Source organism: Polyodon spathula, chromosome 40 (assembly GCF_017654505.1).
Source record: "Polyodon spathula isolate WHYD16114869_AA chromosome 40, ASM1765450v1, whole genome shotgun sequence".
In the NCBI taxonomy this organism is placed as follows: domain Eukaryota; kingdom Metazoa; phylum Chordata; class Actinopteri; order Acipenseriformes; family Polyodontidae; genus Polyodon; species Polyodon spathula.
The window spans coordinates 3036361-3062208 of NC_054573.1; the positions used below are offsets into that span (position 1 = coordinate 3036361).

Below are 25848 nucleotides of genomic sequence, written 5' to 3' on the forward strand. Positions count from 1 at the left end.
TTTTAATGTTAACACTGAGAGGGTACAATGTATTTTCATGGGGTAAACGCACTCTTGAAGTCATGAGTGATCTAGCTAATTACTGTACAATATTTAATGGTAATGGGGTAGGCATTGAAAGATGTTACTTTGAACAACTGTACAACCACGCATGTGTTCTACAAGGCTCAACACATTTTTTTCAAGGTATTGCACTGACTCTGCAAATTAATTACACTACTTATATTTTAACATTAAATTCTTAAGCTCAGTGAACATATTAAAACTTCAATATAAAAGCCATACAGGTAAAGACAAGAAGGAAATGCATTAATAAGTGATAGAAGAGTTTAATATCATCTGCACTTGTTTTAGTGGTTGCCTCTGACGATGGTTCCAGTTGGACTCGGGTGTTGATGCTTCAACCTGGTTGGCCTCAAATTTTTTCTTATTCTTACTGAGAAGATCGGTGAGATTGGATAATGTTTGTTGGGTTGGTTTCTCTTGTGTACAGTTTCCTAGTAACTGAAAATATTGCATTCTGGGTGATGTAGTTGTTAGTGGAAGTTTTAGAGGAGACTGGAGGGAAGGGAGACCAGCTGTGCAGCAGAATTGCTAGGCAGATTTTTTTTTTTTTTATACATTAAATTAAAATTGTGTGTATTTCGGATTTTTTAATGCATAAAAACGGACGTCTGAATCGCATATGAGAAATCTGACAAGGATGAATTTCAGTACCTCTCATCCCATGCACAGAAAATATGGAAAAACATTTTAATAACAGGTACACTAGGTTAATCAGTCACAGGTATGGTGATGTATTGTGTTTGTGTAATTTTATATTCTCTACTCACATCTTCTGTTAAAGTAGACTTTAAATAATTTTGATATACAGTATTCTGTTCTGGATCCACAATGAAAGTTTTCATTCTGTTGCATCTCCTGGGCGGTTGAAGCCAGTCCAATCTGTTTTTGTTTGTTTGAGTGTTTTCGAATGAAATTGTAGCAGTAAGTGTAACCAGTTTGTTTGCACAGGATCAAAAATATTGTTTGGCTCAAACCAAGTTGCAGTTGCCTTCAAGGAAACTTTTGATGACCATGTGAATGCTCTGTAGGACTTAATTGTAATACGCTGATATTCTTGTCGGTATTAATTCCCTTGGTTTTTAATGCTCTCTATAATCCTGTAGCAGGACTCTTCCTCGGCATACACTGTCCACAAACTCACAAGTCTTGAAAAAGTCTTGCGGAGCTAAATGTGAAAAATTCAGAAACGTCAACCTCTGTACTTCAGCAAAATGCACGATATTGTTAAAGCTGAAAAAACGTGACATCAAAGATAAATTGATTATCGTTCAATTTTGAACAAAATGAAAAAAATAAGAGGATTCCTGCCAGTATGACAAATGACATCTGAAAATGGGCTGTACTTGCAGACATGCACCTACACTGATACACACACACACACACACAGTGACACACACTGATACACACACACACACACACACACACAGTGACAAGTACACACCCACATATTGTATCAGGTACAGAATCAAGATCATAAAAATGCGTGTTTCTAATGCAGCCCATAACTAAATGATCTAGCCTTTCGAAACTACTGCCACAATGTATTCATGCGGGGCATTATATACAGAACAGTATTTGAAAGTGCCTTGGTAAAAGGTACGTTATGATGCTGAATTTTATGCTCACTGAACCACTGCCATATAGAGCAGGGATACCACCCCTCTACCCATTTTTCTATTTGGTAGATACATACCAACACAGAAGTTATTTAAAGATGGCACATTGAAAATGAATACAAAGTAAGAGAAATGACCTTCAAATTAACAGAGATGCAAGTGATCCTACATAGGATATGAGACACAGCATGCAAATATATCTAATATGATATTAACGGGGAAAGAACTTCCATGATAAGTATTAAGCCGTCACTTATAGGCTTAATTCCCATTATTAGTTTCTATTTAATCCCAGACAGATTTCATCACCTCTCTCTCAGCAGAGAGCAGTTTAGTGCTGCAGGAGGATCCTTGATCTTTGTGGAATGTGAGATGCACTCCTTCGAGGGGTGGCGCAGGGGGACTCTAGGCTGCTGGCACTGCATTGTGGGATACACCCCGAGCAGGGGCTCAAAGCTGCTGGCACTGCATTGTGGGATACACTCCGAGCAGGGGCTCAAAGCTGCTGGCGCTGCATGGTGGGATGCACTCCGAGCGGGGGCTCGAAGCTGCTGGCGCTGCATGGTGGGATGCACTCCGAGCGGGGGCTCGAAGCTGCTGGCGCTGCATGGTGGGATGCACTCCGAGCGGGGGCTCGAAGCTGCTGGCGCTGCATGGTGGGATGCACTCCGAGCGGGGGCTCGAAGCTGCTGGCGCTGCATGGTGGGATGCACTCCGAGCGGGGGCTCGAAGCTGCTGGCGCTGCATGGTGGGATGCACTCCGAGCACGGGTTCAAAGCTGCTGGCGCTGCATGGTGGGATGCACTCCGAGCAGGGGCTCAAAGCTGCTGGCGCTGCATGGTGGGATGCACTCCGAGCGGGGGCTCGAAGCTGCTGGCGCTGCATGGTGGGATGCACTCCGAGCGGGGGCTCAAAGCTGCTGGCGCTGCATGGTGGGATGCACTCCGAGCACGGGTTCAAAGCTGCTGGCGCTGCATGGTGGGATGCACTCCGAGCGGGGGCTCAAAGCTGCTGGCGCTGCATGGTGGGATGCACTCCGAGCGGGGGCTCAAAGCTGCTGGCGCTGCATGGTGGGATGCACTCCGAGCGGGGGCTCGAAGCTGCTGGCACTGGTGCAGAAACAGCTTCTCTCAGATGGCATGTTTAATCAGTTTAGTAATCTGTTCATTCTGTGTCTGGTATTATAAACAGAAAACTGGTGCTTTCCTGTGTGATGCAGGGAATAAAACCCGATGACCATAAATCAGAGCCAAACATGGGATTGAAAAGCAGTTACTGTGAGAGTCAATGAAATCAACACTGCAATTACGACACAACATAATTTGAAAAATACATTTAAAATATTAGAGTAACTTTACACCCGAAACAGGAGAAAGTGGGCTATGCAGGTTCATAGACATTACTGTGAATTTAGGGTTATACTGTACCTGTAGATACAAAGACCAAAGTACTCTCCCTAACAATTGAAGAATTGTAAGAAGTACATTTTGTGATCACAAAATGCAAACGAGGCAAACCATCCAGGCTTGTCTCAGATGATTCCTTGAATCCTATCGCTTGGAACACTAGAAGCCTTATTCTCAAAGCGTTTCCTCCTGTCTTTAATTAACTCCTATTTTTTGTAAGAGGTAAAACAGCAGTTGGATTTACAAAACTAGAGCCACACAACTACGTGAAGTATTTCAACCCTCAAGGCGTTTTGTGGATGGTGTTCATTCTGTAAATGTTTTTTTTTTCCTCCATTAAAAAGAACACCTTGAAAAAAATCCAAAACACGAGAAACATCTAATGAAGTGTTTATTTTTTATTTTTTATTGTGAGAACTATTAAGAACTGTATCTGTAATAAAGTAGTTACAATATTATATATTATCATCTTTTTATTACCAGAAATGTAGACACTTCTCTTACAGTGCTTCTGTCATGCATCCATATATTATAAATATTGCACATTTATCATCTATACACTCACCACTCAAAATTCATAGAGCAGATTTCCCTGCATAGTTTAGTCTCACATAGTTTAGGACTGCCTCTTGTCTGCAGTAAAGCTACACACACCTAAACACACTGTTGATGATGTGTACAGGCTGAATTAAGTATGAAATTCACCTTCCTTTCTTTGTTTCTTTCTTTGGCATTCCCGTTACCAGTGTCTGAGCCTGATGTGTACCATTCTATCCTGTGAATAGTAACGCTAGATTATAGACAGTTATATTGTATGACAAGTGGGATTCCAAATCTTGTGAGAACAGTCACAAAGATTCCCGTTGGTTCAGAGCACAACCTAATGCTGACTTTGTTAGTCAGTCTGGTGGGGGGGTAAACTTGTAAACTGAATGCACCCTGCCCTTATTTGTAAAATAACCTGGGCGAGACGATCCATCCAGCACAGGAGTATTCTTTTCTTTCTAACTGGGACCCTCTAAATTACTGACATAACATCGAAATATATACATGTAGATTTATATGCAATTGACCGCGCATGCAATACATGCATTGATGAAGAACCGCTTTGGTTTGTGTGTGTGACGCGGCTGTTTCCAACCTCTAGTTTGAGATCCATCTAGCATAAAGACAAGTGAGCCTTCGCTGCTACCAAGGGAAAGGGATCTATGAATCCCAGGCAGTGCATGTACAAACATAGGCAGTATATAATGATAATAGAAATACACACGTAAACACCCAGGCATCTTGTGTAGTGCAAAATGTGTTCTTTGGCATCATGGACAGCTTAGTTACTATCAGTTGAGTTCTCTCTGGAGGACGAAGGCCAGCCCTGCAGGTGTCCGCTCTGAGCTCACTGGGCGGCTGGCCAGCAGGGTGCGCTGTAGCGCGATGAGGAGAAACAGTCCCTGCTGGTTTTGCTTCCCTAAACCACAGAGCCAATCCAACTCTCCCTTCAAAATCCCCAGCGAAGACTGCCAACTTTGCATAGCCAGCACGCTTACCTGCTTGGATGACTCACCCTGCAGACCACGAGACCGTTCTTTTACCAGGCCAGCGACTCAGGGATAACTCTACATAACAATTTTATTATAATCAAATTACTTACATTAACATCCTGTTACCCATAGTCAATAAACACTCATTAGTAAACACATTTGGACTAGAAGTCTTTTATAATCTCTTGAAGGCGCTGAAAAAGACTTCTAGTCCTAGATGTTCCAGACTCTTTCACAGCAGAAGAATTGATAACCTGTGCATATAATACTTGTGAGCACCAATATAGCTCTTTGGACCTGAATTGGAACGTTTTAGAGCAGATTTGAGCTGTTGTCACCTAGAAAATGCGCCCACCCACCAGATTGCAAACAACGATATCCTTTTAGTCACTATTCTCTGCATTGGCAACACGAGCCGAAGGCCACAACACTTGAAACATGGGCCGACACAATCTGTCAAACGGGTACGTTTCAAATTCAGCACACTGACGTGTTTCAAAAATGAACTTGTGTTTAAAAAACGAACAAAACATGTTCAGTAAGCAGAACGCTAATTAAGTAGCATCAAAGTATTTGTAGAGTTCAAAGTAATGTTCTGTTTATTCCTGTACACAGGTCTCAAGTGTTACAGGAACACACAGCACTATATCAAACATCCCTTTTCATTATGTATTAAACTGGGTTAAAGAAAGTTCAAAGCGGATGTTTTGCCTTCCAGGAAGTCTGTTACTGCTTTACCTCCTTGGCCATTTCACCCCAGTGTCTTCTGGGTCAAATTGACTGGCTGAAACCATGTCAGTCAATGGGGGAAGCAGCCGATTGGTTATTGACAGGAAAGAAGCCGGTGAAGGGATGGGGACAGTTTCACCCTCCAGCATGACTTGCAAACAGAATACTTGAACCGAGTGTCATGCAGATACCATGTTTAAAATGAAAATGAATGTTTGCTAAAGCACGTGTCTTTTCAAAACTGCACATTAAAAACCTAACAATGTAACTAATTTGCCAGCCACAATCACTTTAATGTAGTCCTCTGTGGTTATTGGTATGGCTATATAGACCTCTTGTATTCTGTATGGCTGTATAGAACTCTCTGGTATTCTGTATGGCTCTATAGACTTCTCTGGTTATTGGTATGGCTATATAGACCTCTGGTATTTTGTATGGCTCTATAGACCTCTGGTATTCCTTAATGCTTTATAGACTTCGCTGGTTATTGGTATGGCTCTTTTAGCCAAATGTCTCAGTTATTCAGTTACATAATAATTAGCAATTTATACACAACGTTGGGATTTAACAAACAAACAATACAAATAACAAAAACCCCACTGAAGTTTGAAGTAGTCAGCAAGGTTCTCATTGGCCAGCAGAGTTTCCATGTCTGAGTGAAGGAACACTTCACACAATCTACATGGTCCTAGTTCTTACCTGTTTAACATCCTGTTGTGTGTGTGTGTGTGTGTGTTTTTGTGTATCTTTTGTTCTTTCTGCTTCGGTCATTACTTGTCTTGCTTATTAACTATTCTAGTAAAAGTTGCTTGTGAAAAGCTTTGTCAAGGCTGATTGTGGGGAAGTGAAGTGGGGAAGCATGTAGGAGTTGCATAGACAAACAATGCACAATGCTTTCCCTCACTTCTCCACAATCACTCGTTGAACTCAACACTTTGTCAAGTCCGGTCTTAAATCATCCAAGTCATTCTTCACCACTCTCTTTGTGAAGAAGTGTGTCCTGCCTACTGTCTGTCTCCACTTCATTTCCAGCGGTCTCCATACATTTCCCTAGTAGCAGCAGAAACCGTCTTTTCCAAGGGCGCTGCAATTTTTTTTTTTTTAGAGAAAAATGTCCACAGCTTAATTTTCCAGCACAAAACAGCAGTCTTTGTACCAAGAATCTAATCTTTGGCATGCTCTGACTCGTATCAGAGGCATTACTTTTTTGATTCGCACCCGGGAAAGTCACATTCCTCTCCCCTGCTTCCAAGCTGTGCATGTCTGCAAGTTTCTTTCTTTTTGCTTCCCTTCCTTCTTTCTCTCCTTTTTTCTTTTTCTGCGACAGCAAGTTGTCATAGGCTTCGATGCCAATTTTGGGTTGTGGGGTGTTGTTCGTTCAATCAGTAGAGTACTTCATTCAGGAGAGCTCGATGAGTGAGCAACAGGCCCCAGAGCTGAACGCCCATCCTGCCGTGCAGAGAAGCAGATAACCCTCACTCCTGGCATTCGGCCGACGCATCTGTACATCAGGGAGAGAAAGAGAGACAGACACAGTGAGAAAACGCAACTATTTTAGAGCACGAACGCTTGTTGTTACATAATCTAATGCCCTAAACACATCTCTATGTAACCAGGCAGTGTCAACTGTCTTTGCACCCAGGGACTGTTTCTGAGCGCCAGACATAACGCGACACTCCTCCGGGATCCCTAGACTGTCCCACTCTTAAAATTAATACAATTCTCGCTCTACAATTAATTGCTTGATGCCTGAAGAAGTTGCCAGAAAGTTGACCTGTGTTTCATGGGCTTGATGTGGCGGAAAATGTTGACCTCAAAGCAGGGCTCAGATTCAAGCAGGTTATTGTGATGACCGTCTGAAACAAAGCACTGTGTAGCTCTAGCATGTTTTTGTGAAATACGTATTTTTAACAATATTTGACCTCAGAAACCAACCTGTTAATGAAAAAAAGAATTCCGTTTGGCGTAGAACTGTCACCATGGCGATTAACCTTTTGTGATGTAACACTTTCATAGCATATCGTGTGGATATCAATGTTTCATTGATTACTCTCTTAACAGCCAGCATGTTGTAATCTCACCCTACACCCTTAGCTTGAAGTAGTCACTTGGGCAGCTATTCCCAATTTGTTTCTTTGCAAAGAGATTGAATCTTTTTATTCTGCGTACATAAGAAACTTAGGCAGATGTACAGATGAGAAAAGGTAAGAAACTCACCTGGTTCCTAGTAGCTGATTGAGCTCAAAACTTTGTGAAGGTGGGTCAGTGATTCCCAATCAACACGACTAGGCAACCCATTCCATCCCCTCCTGTGCATTTTGAGTTGTGGATGAAGGTCTTTCAATGCACAGCAGTTACACTTCCCAGTAAAGCACCAGGACGGTTGTTATATATTGACTTTGCAGGCACTCTGAAGTTACAGAATTGCATGATCCTGACACCTGAGCCAGCACTCAAGCCTGTGTGTTCATGATTATTAGATTCATCACATCCACAGTGCTGTTTACTGTATATCAGGTTAGCAGGCTCCAAGTGCTGCGCTCTCAGAATGAGTCCTTGTATTATTTCAATGTTATTTCTATATACATTCTACAGCAGAAACTTAGGACGCCAGATCTACCTGCCTAAGTAATGAATTTGAAGTCTGGGATCAAGGAGTCAGTAAAATCTAAGTCCATGGTTTTGGTCCTGCCTTCTTGCGTGAATTATTATTAGCTTGTACTTCGAGACCCTCCCACAGTGATCTCTTTGTAATTCCAAAAACTTGTTTGACAAAGAGAAGGAGATGCGGTCCCTTTTATTGGACTAACGAAACAATACTTAATCACAAGCTTTGAAGACCTCAAAGGTCTCAGTTGAGTGCAGGAAAGAGAAATTAATGTTTACATGTGATTAATTATTGTTTATTTAGTCCAATAAAAATGGATCACATCTCCTTCTCTTTAAAAGCCATTTTATTCAATATATTCATTTTGCCAGCTATCTTCAAACCAATAAATAAATATGGAGATCAATACCCAAAGGTAATTTAAAGCTTTCTCTCAAACACACATTTGGTTTGAAGGGAGTTTCAGTGAGCAGTAAAGCTCCTGTCGATGTTTCTTCATGATGGATCTTTATAGGTGAAGTTGCTATGCTGTGGTAAATAAAGGTTTAACTGTTATGCACTTTATGGGTTACTGAGTGAATCAGTACAGGGGAGGCTGTAATGTAGAGAAAGGTCAGAACGCACGTACCCTGGAGAACAGGAGCAGGTGGCGGTGGATTGGAACAACAAGGGGGTACTTGCAGAGAGAGGGCGCCACTGAGCTCTGGAAACAAGGAGACAACAGCAACAGTTAACTAAGCAGACACTGAGTGTAGAGAAGGAGTTCTCAACCCTCTGCTGGTTTTCAATCCAACTGAGCTCTCAATTACTTAACTAGACCCTTAACTGAACTGATAAGTAGCTTAATTAAGCCTTTTAATAGCGTTCTACTCTTAAGCAATTGGAGATGTCAACTTAACTATACAATGTTATAAGTAACATGAAATTTTGAGGAGATGAGAACAATTAAAAATGCCTAATTAAGTTACTTGTTAGTTGAGGTTTTAGTTAAGTAATTGAGCGCACAGTTGGAATGAAAACCAGCAGACACAGGGGGTCCCCAGGACCAGGGCTGGAAACCACTGAGGGTTGAGTAAGATAACAATGACAACAATGGCCTTCCCTTTTTAAAATAGATTATAATAATAGTCCTGCCCCAGTAGATGACGTAAAATCCACTGCATAAAAATCTTTTACACTATGGTTTAACTTCTACATAACAGTCGGTATTTTTAACCCAAGCAGTAGGATCTCTAAAATAGCAAATTCTCAACTTTGAGAAAATAGATGTTCAATTGAAATCATTTTAAATATGTTCACACCACCGGTGCTTGCAATACAAAGTAAATGTATCAAAAATCAACCTTTCTTTAAATTGTAACTGTGAAGGGCTGATTGCTGAGTTGAGCATCAAAATAAATGAAGCCTGCAAATTAATCCCAAACCCCTTTGAAAGGTAGAAGAATACCAAGCAACAAACGATACAAGGAATTGAGGCAGAGCAGACGCGGTGCACGTGTTTGTGAGTTAGCGTGTGTGTGAGTTAGGGTGTGTGTGAGTTAGCGTGTGTGTGAGTTAGGGTGTGTATGAGTTAGCGTGTGTGTGAGTGAGTGTGCTTTTTGTGGCTGGCAGCTCATATTGGCTCAGGAACAGTCTAGGGCCAAGATGGATACCTTTGCTCAGCTACTGTAAATTGCTTTGGGGGAAATGTGCTGCTGTTTAATTGTTTAATTGTTAAATTAGTTTATTGTAAAGTGTGGAATGCGGCCAGGTGGAGTCTGAATTATGGATCACCAATGAAGCCCTGGCCACACCCCACAAAAGGAAAATGAAATGTTTGTTTGTGGGCAGCACCTGCAAGGAGAGCTCCTGCCGAGCCTGAACAGAGAGTGACCAGACAAAGAGAGTGAAGAGGGGTAGCCATGCACCACGATAGCTGAAGCTTTTGATTTCTGTTTTTAGTGTTTTGTTTAAAAATTATATTTAATCCTGTGTTAGTTTTGCTTGTTGTGAAGAAATAACAGTGCATTTCTGAGTGGGTACTAATTCAAGGGTGCAGACCAGCCTTGGCCTGGTGGCTACACTGCATGTGGTGGAAAAGTGGGATAGTGCTCCCAGCAACCCAGATCGGTACTGCAGGCTAAAAAAAAGATGAGGAAAAAATGAATGTGATGTTAAAGCAGCTAAGTGAGGTGCAGCTGCAGATACAGCAGCAGACAGTGCAGCAGTTCCAGTAGCTGTTACAGATACAGCAGCAGACAGTGCAGCAGTTCCAGTAGCTGTTGCAGATACAGCAGCAGACAGTGCAGCAGTTCCAGTAGCTGTTGCAGATACAGCAGCAGACAGTGCAGCAGTTCCAGTAGCTGTTACAGATACAGCAGCAGACAGTGCAGCAGTTCCAGTAGCTGTTGCAGATACAGCAGCAGACAGTGCAGCAGTTCCAGTAGCTGTTGCAGATACAGCAGCAGACAGTGCAGCAGTTCCAGTAGCTGTTGCAGATACAGCAGCAGACAGTGCAGCAGTTCCAGTAGCTGTTGCAGATACAGCAGCAGACAGTGCAGCAGTTCCAGTAGCTGTTGCAGATACAGCAGCAGACAGTGCAGCAGTTCCAGTAGCTGTTGCAGATACAGCAGCAGACAGTGCAGCAGTTCCAGTAGCTGTTGCAGATACAGCAGCAGACAGTGCAGCAGTTCCAGTAGCTGTTGCAGATACAGCAGCAGACAGTGCAGCAGTTCCAGTAGCTGTTACAGATACAGCAGCAGACAGTGCAGCAGTTCCAGTAGCTGTTACAGATACAGCAGCAGACAGTGCAGCAGTTCCAGTAGCTGTTGCAGATACAGCAGCAGACAGTGCAGCAGTTCCAGTAGCTGTTACAGATACAGCAGCAGACAGTGCAGCAGTTCCAGTAGCTGTTGCAGATACAGCAGCAGACAGTGCAGCAGTTCCAGTAGCTGTTGCAGATACAGCAGCAGACAGTGCAGCAGTTCCAGTAGCTGTTACAGATACAGCAGCAGACAGTGCAGCAGTTCCAGTAGCTGTTGCAGATACAGCAGCAGACAGTGCAGCAGTTCCAGTAGCTGTTGCAGATACAGCAGCAGACAGTGCAGCAGTTCCAGTAGCTGTTGCAGATACAGCAGCAGACAGTGCAGCAGTTCCAGTAGCTGTTACAGATACAGCAGCAGACAGTGCAGCAGTTCCAGTAGCTGTTGCAGATACAGCAGCAGACAGTGCAGCAGTTCCAGTAGCTGTTACAGATACAGCAGCAGACAGTGCAGCAGTTCCAGTAGCTGTTACAGATACAGCAGCAGACAGTGCAGCAGTTCCAGTAGCTGTTGCAGATACAGCAGCAGACAGTGCAGCAGTTCCAGTAGCTGTTACAGATACAGCAGCAGACAGTGCAGCAGTTCCAGTAGCTGTTACAGATACAGCAGCAGACAGTGCAGCAGTTCCAGTAGCTGTTACAGATACAGCAGCAGACAGTGCAGCAGTTCCAGTAGCTGTTACAGATACAGCAGCAGACAGTGCAGCAGTTCCAGTAGCTGTTACAGATACAGCAGCAGACAGTGCAGCAGTTCCAGTAGCTGTTACAGATACAGCAGCAGACAGTGCAGCAGTTCCAGTAGCTGTTGCAGATACAGCAGCAGACAGTGCAGCAGTTCCAGTAGCTGTTACAGATACAGCAGCAGACAGTGCAGCAGTTCCAGTAGCTGTTGCAGATACAGCAGCAGACAGTGCAGCAGTTCCAGTAGCTGTTACAGATACAGCAGCAGACAGTGCAGCAGTTCCAGTAGCTGTTGCAGATACAGCAGCAGACAGTGCAGCAGTTCCAGTAGCTGTTACAGATACAGCAGCAGACAGTGCAGCAGTTCCAGTAGCTGTTGCAGATACAGCAGCAGACAGTGCAGCAGTTCCAGTAGCTGTTACAGATACAGCAGCAGACAGTGCAGCAGTTCCAGTAGCTGTTGCAGATACAGCAGCAGACAGTGCAGCAGTTCCAGTAGCTGTTACAGATACAGCAGCAGACAGTGCAGCAGTTCCAGTAGCTGTTGCAGATACAGCAGCAGACAGTGCAGCAGTTCCAGTAGCTGTTACAGATACAGCAGCAGACAGTGCAGCAGTTCCAGTAGCTGTTACAGATACAGCAGCAGACAGTGCAGCAGTTCCAGTACCTGTTACAGCAAGCAGTGAGCCGGAAGGTGCTGCCGGGTCCAGAGTTGCTGCTGCCGGGTCCAGAGTTGCTGCCGTCTCTAGAGCCAAAGGGGGAGGAGCCACTGCTGTCTCCAGAGCCAAAGGGGGAGGAGCCGCTGCTGTCTCAAGAGCTAAAGGGGGCGGAGCCTCTGCTGTCTCAAGAGCCAAAGGGGGAGGAGCCGCTGCTGTCTCCAGAGCGAAAGGGGGAGGAGCCGCTGCCATTTCTTGAGCCAAAGGGGGAGGAGCCTCTGCCACCTTTAGAGCCAAAGGGGGAGGAGCCGCTGTCGGATTGAGAGTCAATGGTGGAGGAGCCGCTGCTGTCTCCAGAGGCGGAGGAGCCTCTGCCATCTCTAGAGCCAAAGGGGGCGGAGCCACTGTCAGCCCGAGAGCCAATGGGGGAGGAGCTGCTGCTGTCTCCAGAGCCAGAAGGGGAGGAGCCGCTGCCATCTCTAGTGCCAAAGGGGGAGGAGCCGCTGCTGTCTCCAGATTCAACAGAGGAGGAGCTGCTGCTGTCTCCAGATCCAAAGGGGGAGGAGCCACAGTCAGCCCGAGAGCCAATGGGGGAGGAGCTGCTGCTGTCTCCAGAGCCAGAGGGGGAGGAGCCGCTGCCATCTCTAGAGCCAAAGGGGGCGGAGCCGCTGCCATCTCTAGAGCCAAAGGGGGCGGAGCCGCTGTGAGAGAGTCAATGGTGGAGGAGCCGCTGCTGTCTCCAAAGGGGGAGGAGCCGCTGCCATTTCTAGAGCCAAAGGGGGAGGAGCCGCTGCTGTCTCCAGAGCCAGAAAGGGAGGAGCCGCTGCCATCTCTAGAGCCAAAGGAGGAGGAGCCACTGCCACCTCTAGAGCCAAAGGGGGCGGAGCCGCTGCCGGCTCCAGAGCCAATGGGGGAGGAGCCGCTGCTGTCTCCAGAGCCAGAGGGGGAGGAGCCACTGTCAGCCCGAGAGCCAATGGGGGAGGAGCTGCTGCTGTCTCCAGAGCCAGAAGGGGAGGAGCCGCTGCCATCTCTAGTGCCAAAGGGGGAGGAGCCGCTGCTGTCTCCAGATTCAACAGAGGAGGAGCTGCTGCTGTCTCCAGATCCAAAGGGGGAAGAGCCACTGCTGTCTCAAGAGCCAAAGGGGGAGGAGCCACAGAGCCAATGGGGGAGGAGCTGCTGCTGTCTCCAGAGCCAGAGGGGGAGGAACCGCTGCCATCTCTAGAGCCAAAGGGGGAGGAGCCGCTGCTGGCTCTAGAGCCAAAGGGGGAGGAGCCGCTGCTGTCTCCAGAGCCAAAGGGGGAGGAGCCGCTGCCATCTCTAGAGCCAAAGGGGGAGGAGCCGCTGCTGTCTCAAGAGCCAAAGGGGAAGGAGCCACTGCTGTCTCACGAGCCAAAGGGGGAAGAGCCACTGTTAGCCCGACAGCCAATGGGGGAGAAGCTGCTGCTGTCTCCAGAGCCACAGAGGGAGGAGCTGCTGCTGTCTCTAGAGCCAAAGGGGGCAGAGCCGCTGTCGGTATGAGAGTCAATGGTGGAGGAGCCGCTGCTGTCTCCAGAGCCAGAAGGGGAGGAGCCGCTGCCATCACTAGTGCCAAAGGGGGAGGAGCCACTGCTGTCTCAAGAGCCAAAGGGGGAGGAGCCACTGTCAGCCCGAGAGCCAATGGGGGAGGAGCCGCTGCTGATTCCAGATTCAACAGAGGAGGAGCTGCTGCTGTCTCCAGAGCCAGAGGGGGAGGAGCCGCTGCCATCTCTAGATCCAGAGGGGGAGGAGCCGCTGCCATCTCTAGAGCCAATGGGGGAGGAGCCGCTGCTGTCTCCAGATTCAGAAGGGGAGGAACTGCTGCCATCGCTAGATCCAGAAGGGGAGGAGCTGCTGCCATCTCTAGAGCCAATGGGGGAGGAGCCGCTGCTGTCTTCAGATTCAGAAGGGGAGGAGCCGCTGACATCTCTAGAGCCAGAGGGGGAAGAACCGTTGCTGTCTCCAGAGCCAGAGGGGGAGGAACCGCTGCCATCTCTAGAGCCAAAGGGGGAGGAGCCGCTGTTGGTATTAGAGTCAATGGTGGAGGAGCCGCTGCTGTCTCCAGAGCCAGAGGGGGAGGAACGGCTGCCATCTCTAGAGCCAAAGGGGGAGGAGCCGCTGCTGTCTCAAGAGCCAAAGGGGGAGGAGCCGCTGCTGTCTCAAGAGCCAAAGGGGGAGGAGCCACAGTCAGCCCGAGAGCCAATGGGGGAGGAGCTGCTGCTGTCTCCAGAGCCACAGGGGGAGGAGCTGCTGCTGTCTCTAGAGCCAAAGGGGGCAGAGCCGCTGTCGGTATGAGAGTCAATGGTGGAGGAGCCGCTGCTGTCTCCAGAGCCAGAAGGGGAGGAGCCGCTGCCATCACTAGTGCCAAAGGGGGAGGAGCCACTGCTGTCTCAAGTGCCAAAGGGGGAGGAGCCAATGTCAGCCCGAGAGCCAATGGGGGAGGAGCCGCTGCTGATTCCAGATTCAACAGAGGAGGAGCTGCTGCTGTCTCCAGAGCCAGAGGGGAAGGAGCCGCTGCCATCTCTAGATCCAGAGGGGGAGGAGCCGCTGCCATCTCTAGAGCCAATGGGGGAGGAGCCGCTGCTGTCTCCAGATTCAGAAGGGGAGGAACTGCTGCCATCGCTAGATCCAGAAGGGGAGGAGCTGCTGCCATCTCTAGAGCCAATGGGGGAGGAGCCGCTGCTGTCTTCAGATTCAGAAGGGGAGGAGCCGCTGACATCTCTAGAGCCAGAGGGGGAAGAACCGCTGCTGTCTCCAGAGCTAGAGGGGGAGGTGCCTCTGCCAACTCCAGAGCCAATGGGGAAGGAGCTGTTGCCATCTCTAGAGCCAGGGGAGGAGCCGCTGCTGTCTCCAGTTCCAGAATCCAAGGCGGAGTCGAGGAGACCGCCTCCATCGCAGTCCTGACCAACACCCCAGTGCAACAGTCCAGTGCCTTTGGGCCAGTTCCCTCAATCTGTTCTCCCAGACACCCAACCTTTGTCTCTTGACCGTTGGTCACTGGCCCTAGTTCCCAGGTCTCTGCACCACCAGGCACAGTCGTTTGCCTGGTCTCCCGTTCCACTCCCCCTGGTGAACCAGACGTCACCACACAGTCACCGGGGCTCTCACCTGCTGCTGCACCCATCCGGTCACCGTCCTGTGCTTCTGATGCCCCAGCCATGTCACCCAGGTCCCCTGTCTCCAGTTCTCGGTTCCGTGCCGGAATGTGGACTGACTTGCCCTCCAATCCGCCCGCAAGGTCTACAGGTGGACAATGGGGAGCATGGGAAAGAGTTTGGTTTTAACAGGGGGGGGGGTTTGGCCTTGGGATGGTCGTTATGTGTTGCGTGTGTGTGTGTGTGTGTGTGTGTGTGTGTGTGTGTGTGTGTGTGTGTATGTGTGTGTGTGTGAGTGAGTGTGCGTTTTGTGGCTGGCAGCCCATCTAGGTTCAGGCATAGAGGAAGGGCCTGGGGCTAAGATGGATACTTTTGCACAGCCTCTCATTGTAAATTGGTTTTGGGGGAAATGTGTTACTGTTTAATTATTTAAATGTTAAATTAGTTTATTGTAAAGTGTGGAATGCGGCCAGGTGGAGTCTGAATTATGGATTACCAGTGAAGCCCTGGCCACACCCCACAAAAGGAAAATGAAATGTTTGTTTGTGGGCAGCACCTGCAAGGAGAGCTCCTGTTGAGCCTGAACAGAGAGTGACCAGAGAAAGAGAGTGAAGAGGGGTAGCCATGCACCGCGAAATACAAGTGGGTACTAATTCAAGGATGCAGACCAGCCTTGCTCTGTGGGCTACACCCTAGTAATATTCATAACAAGACAATAATTCATTTAAAGAGTTATCATTTTAAAAATGAGGTAGAGGCCGGTTATTGCATTGAATCTTGTGTTGCATGAAATTTTATGCCACGAATAAGAAATGATCATGGTCATTCCTCAATATTCGATGCACAAAACCAACAAAACACCAAATTCAGGGCTGCAGCTTCTTTTATCAGTCACTACCCACTGGCACCTGGTAACTGGCAACTATAGAATCTCAGAATGACAAAAGAGTCTAATTGTTTCTAAGTGCTCGGTGGCTCCCTCCAATCACGTTGAGAGCGCGCATTCTCGTGCACTCTTCACACGCATGACAAAGCGAGAATGCCTGACAAACCTCAACGTGATTGGAGGCAGCCACCAAACATCCATGAATTGCCATCCATTCGGAAGCCTCACATTTTGTTACTCTACCCAGGAGTTCTTTCTCAGGCTTGCGTCTCTAACAGTCACTTGAAGAATGAAGATACAAAGAAAACACCTAAGTCATTGGAAAACCTGATTACTGGGAAGGACTGCCAAAGAGAAGACCCCCTTGGGTGAACATCTCAGTAACCAAATGCTGCTTTCCCTAGTGTCTTCAATGGGTCTGAATCCCTCCATTTGGATTTGAATATTGCCACATTATATCCATGGGGTAAAATGAATTAATAACCTACTTTAAGGTCAGGATGAAAGTTTATTTGGTTCAATAAATCATTTAGAACAGGGTTTGATCAAAGACCAGAACTGGAAAGCCGAACTTTGGCTCCCCCTGTTGCATGTGGATAGTAAAAGCATGATTTTGAATGATCCACCAGCCTATTTCTCCATCAAATCAAACTTCAATCAAATTTGTCCATCCATCAAACAAAGGCAGAAATACAGGCTTACATCCCACGTGTGGTCCAGGCTGCAGGCAGGGAGAGAGTGGAGAGATTGGAGGGTTCTTAGCTCTGTGATTGGAGGGAGAGAGAAGCAGGTTATAGTCTCAGCTCTGTGGTTGGAGAAGCAAGTAACGATCTCAGCTCTGTGACTGGGGAAGCAGATACAACATACTGCTATAGGAAAGCAGACACTATGCGATTGGTTAAAGTGAGAAGAAAACAGGCTGGCAAAGCTCTGTGATAGGAGGAAAAGAGAAGGTAGGCATATTGATAAGATAATTGCATTGTCACTGGCTGAAAAAAAACAAAACACACTCATTAAAACAAAAATAACAAATGTTGTTCATAGTTAAGCCTAATAAACTTCATATTGCTTCCGCAATTCTTATGCCACCCCTTTTGAAAAATATACCCGTAGCACCTGCGATTTTTTTCCCCCTGTCTGAGTAATGCTTTACTGCCCATTATCCACACTGAGACGTGAATGAACCTGCTTGCAGAGGGCGGGGAGGGCAGTTGCTGGAACAGCCCCGTGCTTTACTACCCATTTTACACACTTACTGCATTGAATCTTGTGTTGTATAAAGTTTTATGCCATAAAAAATAAATTCACTGAAATAACTTCCCTTGGCACTATTTGGTAAATCCTCATTACAGCACAAAACTGATAAAACACAAAATGACAGGCTGTAACATATTATCAGTCACGTGGACTGTGAAGATGGATTTGTCTACTTGAGCACAGAGCTGTGAAGATGGACTGTTCTTGACTGTGCTAGAGATTTCACTGGCTAATAACTTGAGCCTCTGAAGCTGTGGTCTGACAGCCCTCTTTTTATAAGCCTTTAATAACACTAGTCTGTACCCCCCTGAGTGGCGCCCCTGGTGATAGCGCAAAGTTGTGGGGTGCAGGGTGACTCATACAGCGCAGGTTCGCGTCCTGGCAGTGCCAAGTCACCAGTCTTTGCTGGGGATTCCAAAGGGAGCGTTGGATCGGCTCTGGCGCTCCTGTGTGTTAGGGAAGCAAAACCCGACATCGCGTTACAGTGGACCTTGCTGGCCAGGCGCCCAGTGAGCTCAGAGCGGACACCTGCAGGGCTGGACTTTGTCCTCCACAGACCAGTAGCTCGCCGACATCCGCGCTCGAGTTCCTGGGTGTAAAAGAGAAAGCTGGCTCTGTTGTGGGATCAGAGAACGCCCGCTGAACCTTCAGTTCTCCTGAGCTGTGTGGGGAATTGCTGCAGTGAGGGGGGAATATAATTGGACATTCTGCATTGGGGAGAAAATTGAGGCTAAAATAATTAGACACGCTAAATAAATTTAAAAAAAAAACACCCTAAATGAGATTAAAAGGATGCCACCTACACTTTCAGAATGTTTTATTTCTTAGCTGGTTAATATCTTATTATTTATTACATGCCTCGTATTATTCTCTAATGCTGCTTCAAACAGTATTCACTGTACCTGGTTTACAAAGTCCTTTGAAAAGCTTCTTGAAAGCAGAATTTCTGAAGAGAGGTGTTTTGAGAATTGACCACTAGGAGTGTGCAACAGTCTCTTCTGGCCTGCGACTGTGAGTTAGCAAATGGCAACCCTTTGTTTTCACAAGGAAAATAAGCTACAGCTTTACAACCCAAGTGGTTATTGTCCACACCACTTCACTTCAAGAATCGAGCTCCAGGTGTCTCTTAGGAGAAGGATATTTAAAAACGAAGACAACACGTGCATTATAAAAAAGAAGCATCTTTTTCAAATTGATAGTAATATGTTTTTACCTGCCATAGAAACAAAACTTTCACCACTTTCCATGAATACTTGGAAAACTGTAAAGAGTTTCAATTTTTTTGCATCAACTAGATACTACTCTAGAGAGTAAGTGTGAGACCAGAGCTGCTTGCCTTTCTCTTGTGCAGATTTCAGAGTCTTGATCTCCAGGTTTAACCTCTCAATCTCCTCTTCTAGCTCCCAGTTCCGTCTCTCTGCATCTCGCAACCGACTGCGAAAAAAACAAAAAAACAAAGACAACAATCACGTTAACACTCTCCTGGGACCAGTAACACAAAAGGTTTGTTCTGATCAGAAACTGAAGAAATACTGCGTGGAAATGCCTCGTTAATAAATAGCTTCCAGTGTGTCAAGGTCAGACTGTTTAATACCTTCAACAAATACTCATAGTCATATAGTCAATCTTCTCAAAGCAATCCCTTCATCTTCTTCTCCTGGGTTTTCTCAGGACAGGTCACACGTTTCTTCAATCTAACACACCCAAATCATCTGAACCATGCACCATGCACTGTGTAAGGAATTGGAGTCTCAGCTCAATTAATTGCATAGAAAGGCAAAGGCAGGACATGAACCACAACCCATACGGTTCAAAGACACACGTCTCTCCATTCAGAGAGCGAGCTCTTTGGTCCAGAGGTAAATGTCTTACACAGATGTTGGTGCCACTGGGAGGAGATCCAGTACAGCTGAAACCACATGTTTGCCATTCATAATCCTTCTTCAAAGTGTGAATAGGGTATTAGTTACCATGACCTAGATTACAATAATACAGGAGCTAAAAATGAAAGTGTGACACACAAACAGACACACAAGCGTCTCTATAATCTCCCCGTCAAGGCATTCTGGGTATAACTGATGGAAAGAGAGAGTCATGTCTTTCACTGATGGCTCTAACACTGTCAAAGGGCAACCGCTTCATATAATGCAATATACAGCTAAGATTCCAGCATGATTGGGGATTTGGGAAAGTTTTTTGGCTGCCTTTCACTGTTTAACAATAAACCCTGCCTCCCTCTCAAGCCCTTGAAAGGTTTTATTTCAAACAATCTCATCGCCGTCATTTAAATACACACCAGAAGCTCTTATGCAGGGTTTAGCAGATGTGTTTAGGACAACTTATCTAACACTGACAATTAGGTGTAGCAGTTATATTTTCTTTTTTGGCAGCAAGATGTGTTCTCAAAGGGAATTTTTATTTTTTCTGATACAGTATATTACAGCGGCATCAAGCAGATTGCAATAACAAAATCTACAATGGATCTTATTTACAAACTTAAAGGAGTTTCGTCCTTTTAAAGTGAGTCTAGCTAATTAAATACATTGAGTGTCATAAAAACCATCAATAGATGCATGAGTGGATCTATCATTAGTTTGGCATCTGCCACCACTGCTATAAAACCAAAATAAAAACTACTGCGTCCATTATATCCTTGAGAACAACAAAAGCAACTAAAAAACATGAATCTGGTTTGCTGTACCTCTCCAGGTTTCCAATGATGGTCCTGCTGATGAACGCTTCTTCCTGGCAGCTGTCTGGCTCTGCACTAGCCTCCTCTGGCTCCAGGGGGAGCTCTAGGCATGGGGGCAGCTCAGCCGGCATCCACACTTGACTCTGAAATATTAAGCATGGGGTCAAGAATGAAAACGAGAGTCTTCAGGAAGCGAACTTAGAATCTCCTGAACACCTCTTTTTTTCACAAGTATTGGTATTTCAAAACGAAACTCTCAAATAGCTGAGGGACCCAATACATGCACACCCTGCTTATAAAATATTTCATCTGAGCTATTAGGCCCTCAGCCCCTCTTTGCCAAAATGTAAGTTGAAGCTTTGTGCTCTTTTAATAAACACCTCAGCCCCCACGCCTTGCATTGTAATGATCTTCCACCAGGGGGCAGTATACCTGGAAACAGATGCATGGGCTTATATATGAAACCAAAGCATAAACAGCGTTTTCTCTGAAAATGCATAACCAAGTATTAAGCCAAGGCACCTTTTTTTGCACAATGCAGTACACCTCCCCATACAAACTCCCCCCTCAGTCTGAATCTAGTAAAAGTCTTCCTTAGCAGGGTATGTGTGGCAGTCCAGTGAAATAAGGCACTCTGTAAATCTGCAACTCTGAAGGATGACATGAGGAGGATGCGAAGCTGGTGGTGCAACGAGACTTTGCAGATTTAAAGCCGCTTGGACTGATATCTATCTACAAGGGGGACAACCTGAGCTCTGGACTGGACTGAGAAGGCGGGACAGTGATATATAAAGCTTATAGTTGAAAAGATTATTATTATTTAATTATGGAGGTTAGGAATGAAATGGACAGCTGACTGGACAGGCTACCATTCTCACTGCCTCTGAAAAATGAAAGGATTTTGAATCCTCCTTTCGTTGTTAACTATCTTAGTCATTAAATTATGTTTAAATCACATGTGAAAAATCGCCCAATCACCAGGGGGATTTGTTGAAACTCCAATACATGTTATTTAATTACAAAACATTAATTAATTAATTACAAAACATATTAATTTATATATTAACCTATCGATAAACTAATACAAATATATAATACCTGGTCTCGTTTGCAAAGCATATCCACAGTAACATCTCTAAAGTAAAGCAGTGTGCAAATTTATTCAAACACCCCATTGCTTTTGTAGTTTTGATTTGTTGTGCATATGAAAGGAAATCTTGGACAATTAGTGCCTCCACTCATGCAATTAACTTAAAACAGTAAGAGAAAAGGAACACAGAGCCACAAATGGTAAAACGTAGACTTTTTAGAAGTTGTGTAAGATTTTCACACAAGTGCCTATTGTTTCTATATCACTGATTACTGACCACATGAGGTTTTCATGCAGGTCGATACATGAAGGATATCAATATGAAATCTTGAGGTTTTATGATGACATTTGCACACTGCTGTATCTTAAAACACATTTCTACAGCAGGGGTTGGGTGTTTGCAGAAGAGTTTTAGCTGATAGCTATTATTAGTTTATAAAGAGGGATTATATATTAACTATTATCATAACATAAACAACGTGTGTTCTGTTTAATGAAGTGGTTCTTAACAGTTAATAAAAAGCCCTTTAAAACAAAGCTAAACAGATTGTTACACTTTCATTGTGGGCGTTTCTATTAAAATATGTTCTTAATTTATAATTCTTCCAGTGGAATGCTTCTTTAGAAGCTCATTATTTTATTTGGTATATAGTTCATTGGCAAGGGGCCCTGGTAAGACTGATGGGGAAGTTACATGTTTAAAAACAAACAGTTCTGTCAGAAAGCAATTGTCATAGTTCAAGAACAAATCGCCACAAGTAGAAAATACATAGCAGAACTCTTACAGTTCACATGGTCACCTCAGTGTGTGTCATATTTACAGCCCCTGGTAATTTACAAGACATTTAAAAGGTGTTTGTGAAACAGCCATTTCAGTGTTTGAAAGCAATGTGTCCTAGAAATGCCTGAGCTATAGACCCATATATGTTCTTAATTTAAAATTAGACCTACCTAATTGGAGCTACTTTTATAAACTTAATTTTCCCATTTCTAAGCATTCAGGTAATCCAGCAGGTGGCAGTGTTGCTTTAGCGCTTTTAAAAGCTTAATTTTCCCATCTCTAAGTATTCAGATCAGTCCAGCAGATGGCAGTGTTGCTTTACTTCTTTTATATTAAACCTGTTACAAATGTGTAGTGTAAGTATAGTGTAAGTGTAAGTGTAATGAAGCTCAGTGAAAGCGAGGGAAGCACAGTGCACAGAGTAACACTAGATGGCAGTACATTAGATGGATTTGGAATGTATTCAGTAAAGCCTACCAGCTCTAAAAAGAAAGCAGCGCCCCCTACCAGGGTTTCCTGGAACAGCAGGTCCTGTTCTTCAGAGAGCTGCTCTCTGCTGATCTCCACCATGATGTCATTGCTCCGATCCACAGCGCCCGTCTCTCTGGGGAGATTCGACATTTTACAGAAATCAACCACATCAGAATTTTACCCTGCATTATAATTGGACCAGATGTCGACCTTGGCATACCGTCACTTCTGAAGCGCAAGACCTCTAGTAGCATATCGCCACCTAACATTATGCTATGGCATTGATGAAGTAAACAAGATTTTATACATGGGAGGTCTATCAGCTTCTGTGACCGGCGCTGTTATAAAAGGTTACCACGGTAACCCTGTGTGGTCATTTTAGTTTTACAAAGCTTTCGCAGACTCAGTAGTAGTCTCATAAAAGAAAAGTTATTCTTGTCGTTTGATTTGCACAGTCCCCTGAAGTGGAACGTGCCAATGCAAAGCGCTCCCAGGCGACTGGCTCCCAGGATCAGGACAGAGCTCTGCTTACTTGGTCGCGGTGTATGAATAGCCCACAAAGGCTAGATGAACTCCCAGAGGCACATCCTCCAGCACTTCAGACAGACTCTCCTGTGGGAAACAAACACCTTATTCTAGGTCTATTTTAAAACAGGAAAAAGGAACAAACATGGCAAAGGGTACACTTAGAACTCCTGTTTGAGGCCTGCAGTGCCTCCTCTGCACACCCAGGGCGACAGTACAGCATCCCAACCCCTGTCTTTCCTGTTTCTTTCCTGAGACGATTCCTAAGGCTTCCTACAAAAGATGATGCCCTTTCCGTTGAACCATTCACCAGTCAGTTGCCATTGTTGGAGGTAGAAATGGCAGCAGTGAGCATTTTTTTTTTAAATGATCAAAAGGCTGTGTGGTCCAGTGGTTAAAGAAACAGACTTGTCAGCAGGAGGTACCCGGTTCAAATCTCAGCTCACTGACTCGCTGTGTGACCCTGAGCAAGTCGCTGAACCTCTCTGTGCTCTGTCTTTCAAGTGAGACATTCTTGTAAGTGACTCTGCAGCTGATGCATCGTTCACACTGTAGGAAAGCTAGTCATGTTGTTGATGCTCAATCAATGGGATCCTTCAACACCCATTGACAAAATTTGAGATCAGCTACTAAGACCTACCCAATGCTTAGATTAATTAATTCGAGGACATGTCTTACATAACCTTTCTCAACGTTAGAATCATTTGTGAGTGCAAAGTTCTCCGCAGCCACAAGTACTTTGATAGATATTTTGATCATGTACATTTTCAATAGGACTTTAATCCATGCTGTTACGATGCTGTCAAGATGGAAACACCTTTGCACTCAATAATCCATTTCGGAGCGCGACGTTGAAACTCCTTGAGCCTGGGTGGGTGCTTGTGTTTACACTCAGGGATGAGTTTTACATTTTTTAGGTCCAGATATTTTTTACAGAAAATCTAATCCAGCACACTGTCTAATCCAGCACACTGTCTAATCCAACACACAGTCTAATCCAGCACACTGTCTAATCCAGCACAGTCTAACCCAGCACACTGTCTAACCCAGCACACAGTCTAATCCAGCACACAGTCTAACCCAGCACACTGTCTAACCCAGCACACTGTCTAATCCAGCACACAGTCTAATCCAGCACACAGTCTAATCCAGCACACAGTCTAATCCAGCACACTGTCTAATCCAGCACACAGTCTAATCCAGCACACAGTCTAATCCAGCACACTGTCTAACCCAGCACACTGTCTAACCCAGCACACTGTCTAATCCAGCACACTGTCTAATCCAGCACACAGTCTAATCCAGCACACTGTCTAACCCAGCACACTGTCTAATCCAACACACAGTCTAATCCAGCACACTGTCTAATCCAACACACAGTCTAATCCAGCACACTGTCTAATCCAGCACACTGTCTAACCCAGCACACTGTCTAACCCAGCACACAGTCTAACCCAGCACACAGTCTAACCCAGCACACTGTCTAACCCAGCACACAGTCTAATCCAGCACACAGTCTAACCCAGCACACTGTCTAACCCAGCACACAGTCTAATCCAGCACACTGTCTAACCCAGCACACTGTCTAATCCAGCACACAGTCTAATCCAGCACACTGTCTAACCCAGCACACTGTCTAATCCAGCACACAGTCTAATCCAGCACACAGTCTAATCCAGCACACTGTCTAATCCAGCACACAGTCTAATCCAGCACACAGTCTAACCCAGCACACAGTCTAACCCAGCACACAGTCTAATCCAGCACCCAGTCTAATCCAGCACACTGTCTAATCCAGCACACTGTCTAACCCAGCACACAGTCTAATCCAGCACCCAGTCTAATCCAGCACACTGTCTAATCCAGCACAATGTTCCCGTACCAAGACTCACCAGATTGCAGAGGCTTTACTGTAGTATCAACGCTTAACATTTTTCTTTAAATCAATTTTGTATCAGTTATTGTACCTCATATTTCTACCCAATTTGAAATGCTCAATTAAAATGTTGCCTCATCTCTGCCACCCAATTATCCATCAATACCAAACGAAGCCAGTGAATGAGCTGTTGAACCAGGGCCAGCTTGGGTAACCTCTGCTGGCGCCAGACATGGTGCTCTACTCCAGCGAAAAGGTTGCCACTTAATAGGTGACAAGGACTAGAGTTTGAAGATAAAAGCCTTCTTGCATTCTGAGTGGGTCTGATGCAATTACGAGTGATTGATAGTCAAGCCTGTTTGCAGTCAGCGAGTGAGCGTGTGTTGGTGCAGAACAGATATACAGGCCCCAGACTTGCATAATCTATCTCTTAGTTTGTGTTTGGTGTCGGAAAGCTGATTTAGTATTGCTGACGCTTAGCCCAGAGGCATGGTCACAGCACTGTACACTGGAGGAACCAGCTTCATTGAAAACGTATGTGAACAAGAGCCAGCGTGCAAGTGAGCAACTGTGAGCTCCAGCCTGAGGCTGCAGGCATGCATTTATCTTCCTGTTATTCCTGGATTGACCTCTTTAAGATCTGAATAAACATGAGAGCATGTGTGAGGCACTGTACCACGTCGCTGAGAGCATGTGTGAGGCACTGTACCACGACGCTGAGAGCAAGTGTGAGGCACTGTACCACGACGCTGAGAGCAAGTGTGAGGTACTGTACCACGACGCTGAGAGCAAGTGTGAGGCACTGTACCACGACGCTGAGAGCATGTGTGAGGCACTGTACCACGAGAGCAAGTGTGAGGCACTGTACCACGCGCTGAGAGCATGTGTGAGGCACTGTACCACGTCGCTGAGAGCATGTGTGAGGCACTGTACCACGACGCTGAGAGCATGTGTGAGGCACTGTACCACGACGCTGAGAGCATGTGTGAGGCACTGTACCACGACGCTGAGAGCATGTGTGAGGCACTGTACCACGACGCTGAGAGCATGTGTGAGGCAC

General features: G+C 45.6%; 1 protein-coding gene across 5 annotated transcripts in view; it reads right to left on the reverse strand.

Annotated features, from left to right (window-relative positions):
- Positions 1 to 3548: 3548 nt before the first annotated feature.
- LOC121304886 (myotonin-protein kinase-like) overlaps positions 3549 to 25848 on the reverse strand; it is a 41870-nt gene continuing 19570 nt past the window's right edge. For 3 of the 5 annotated variants that reach the window (XM_041236304.1, XM_041236306.1, XM_041236301.1), the window contains 8 exons: positions 22920 to 22999; positions 22394 to 22520; positions 20055 to 20188; positions 18690 to 18787; positions 16799 to 16860; positions 15224 to 15355; positions 8592 to 8666; positions 3549 to 6856 (listed from right to left, as the gene is read on the reverse strand). In XM_041236304.1, coding sequence (XP_041092238.1) covers positions 6755 to 6856; positions 8592 to 8666; positions 15224 to 15355; positions 16799 to 16860; positions 18690 to 18787; positions 20055 to 20188; positions 22394 to 22520; positions 22920 to 22999 — 810 coding nt within the window. In that variant the 3' untranslated portion in view covers positions 3549 to 6754. The remainder of the gene's footprint in view (positions 6857 to 8591; positions 8667 to 15223; positions 15356 to 16798; positions 16861 to 18689; positions 18788 to 20054; positions 20189 to 22393; positions 22521 to 22919; positions 23000 to 25848) is intronic. The other 2 variants (XM_041236302.1, XM_041236305.1) reach the window with 2 other exon arrangements.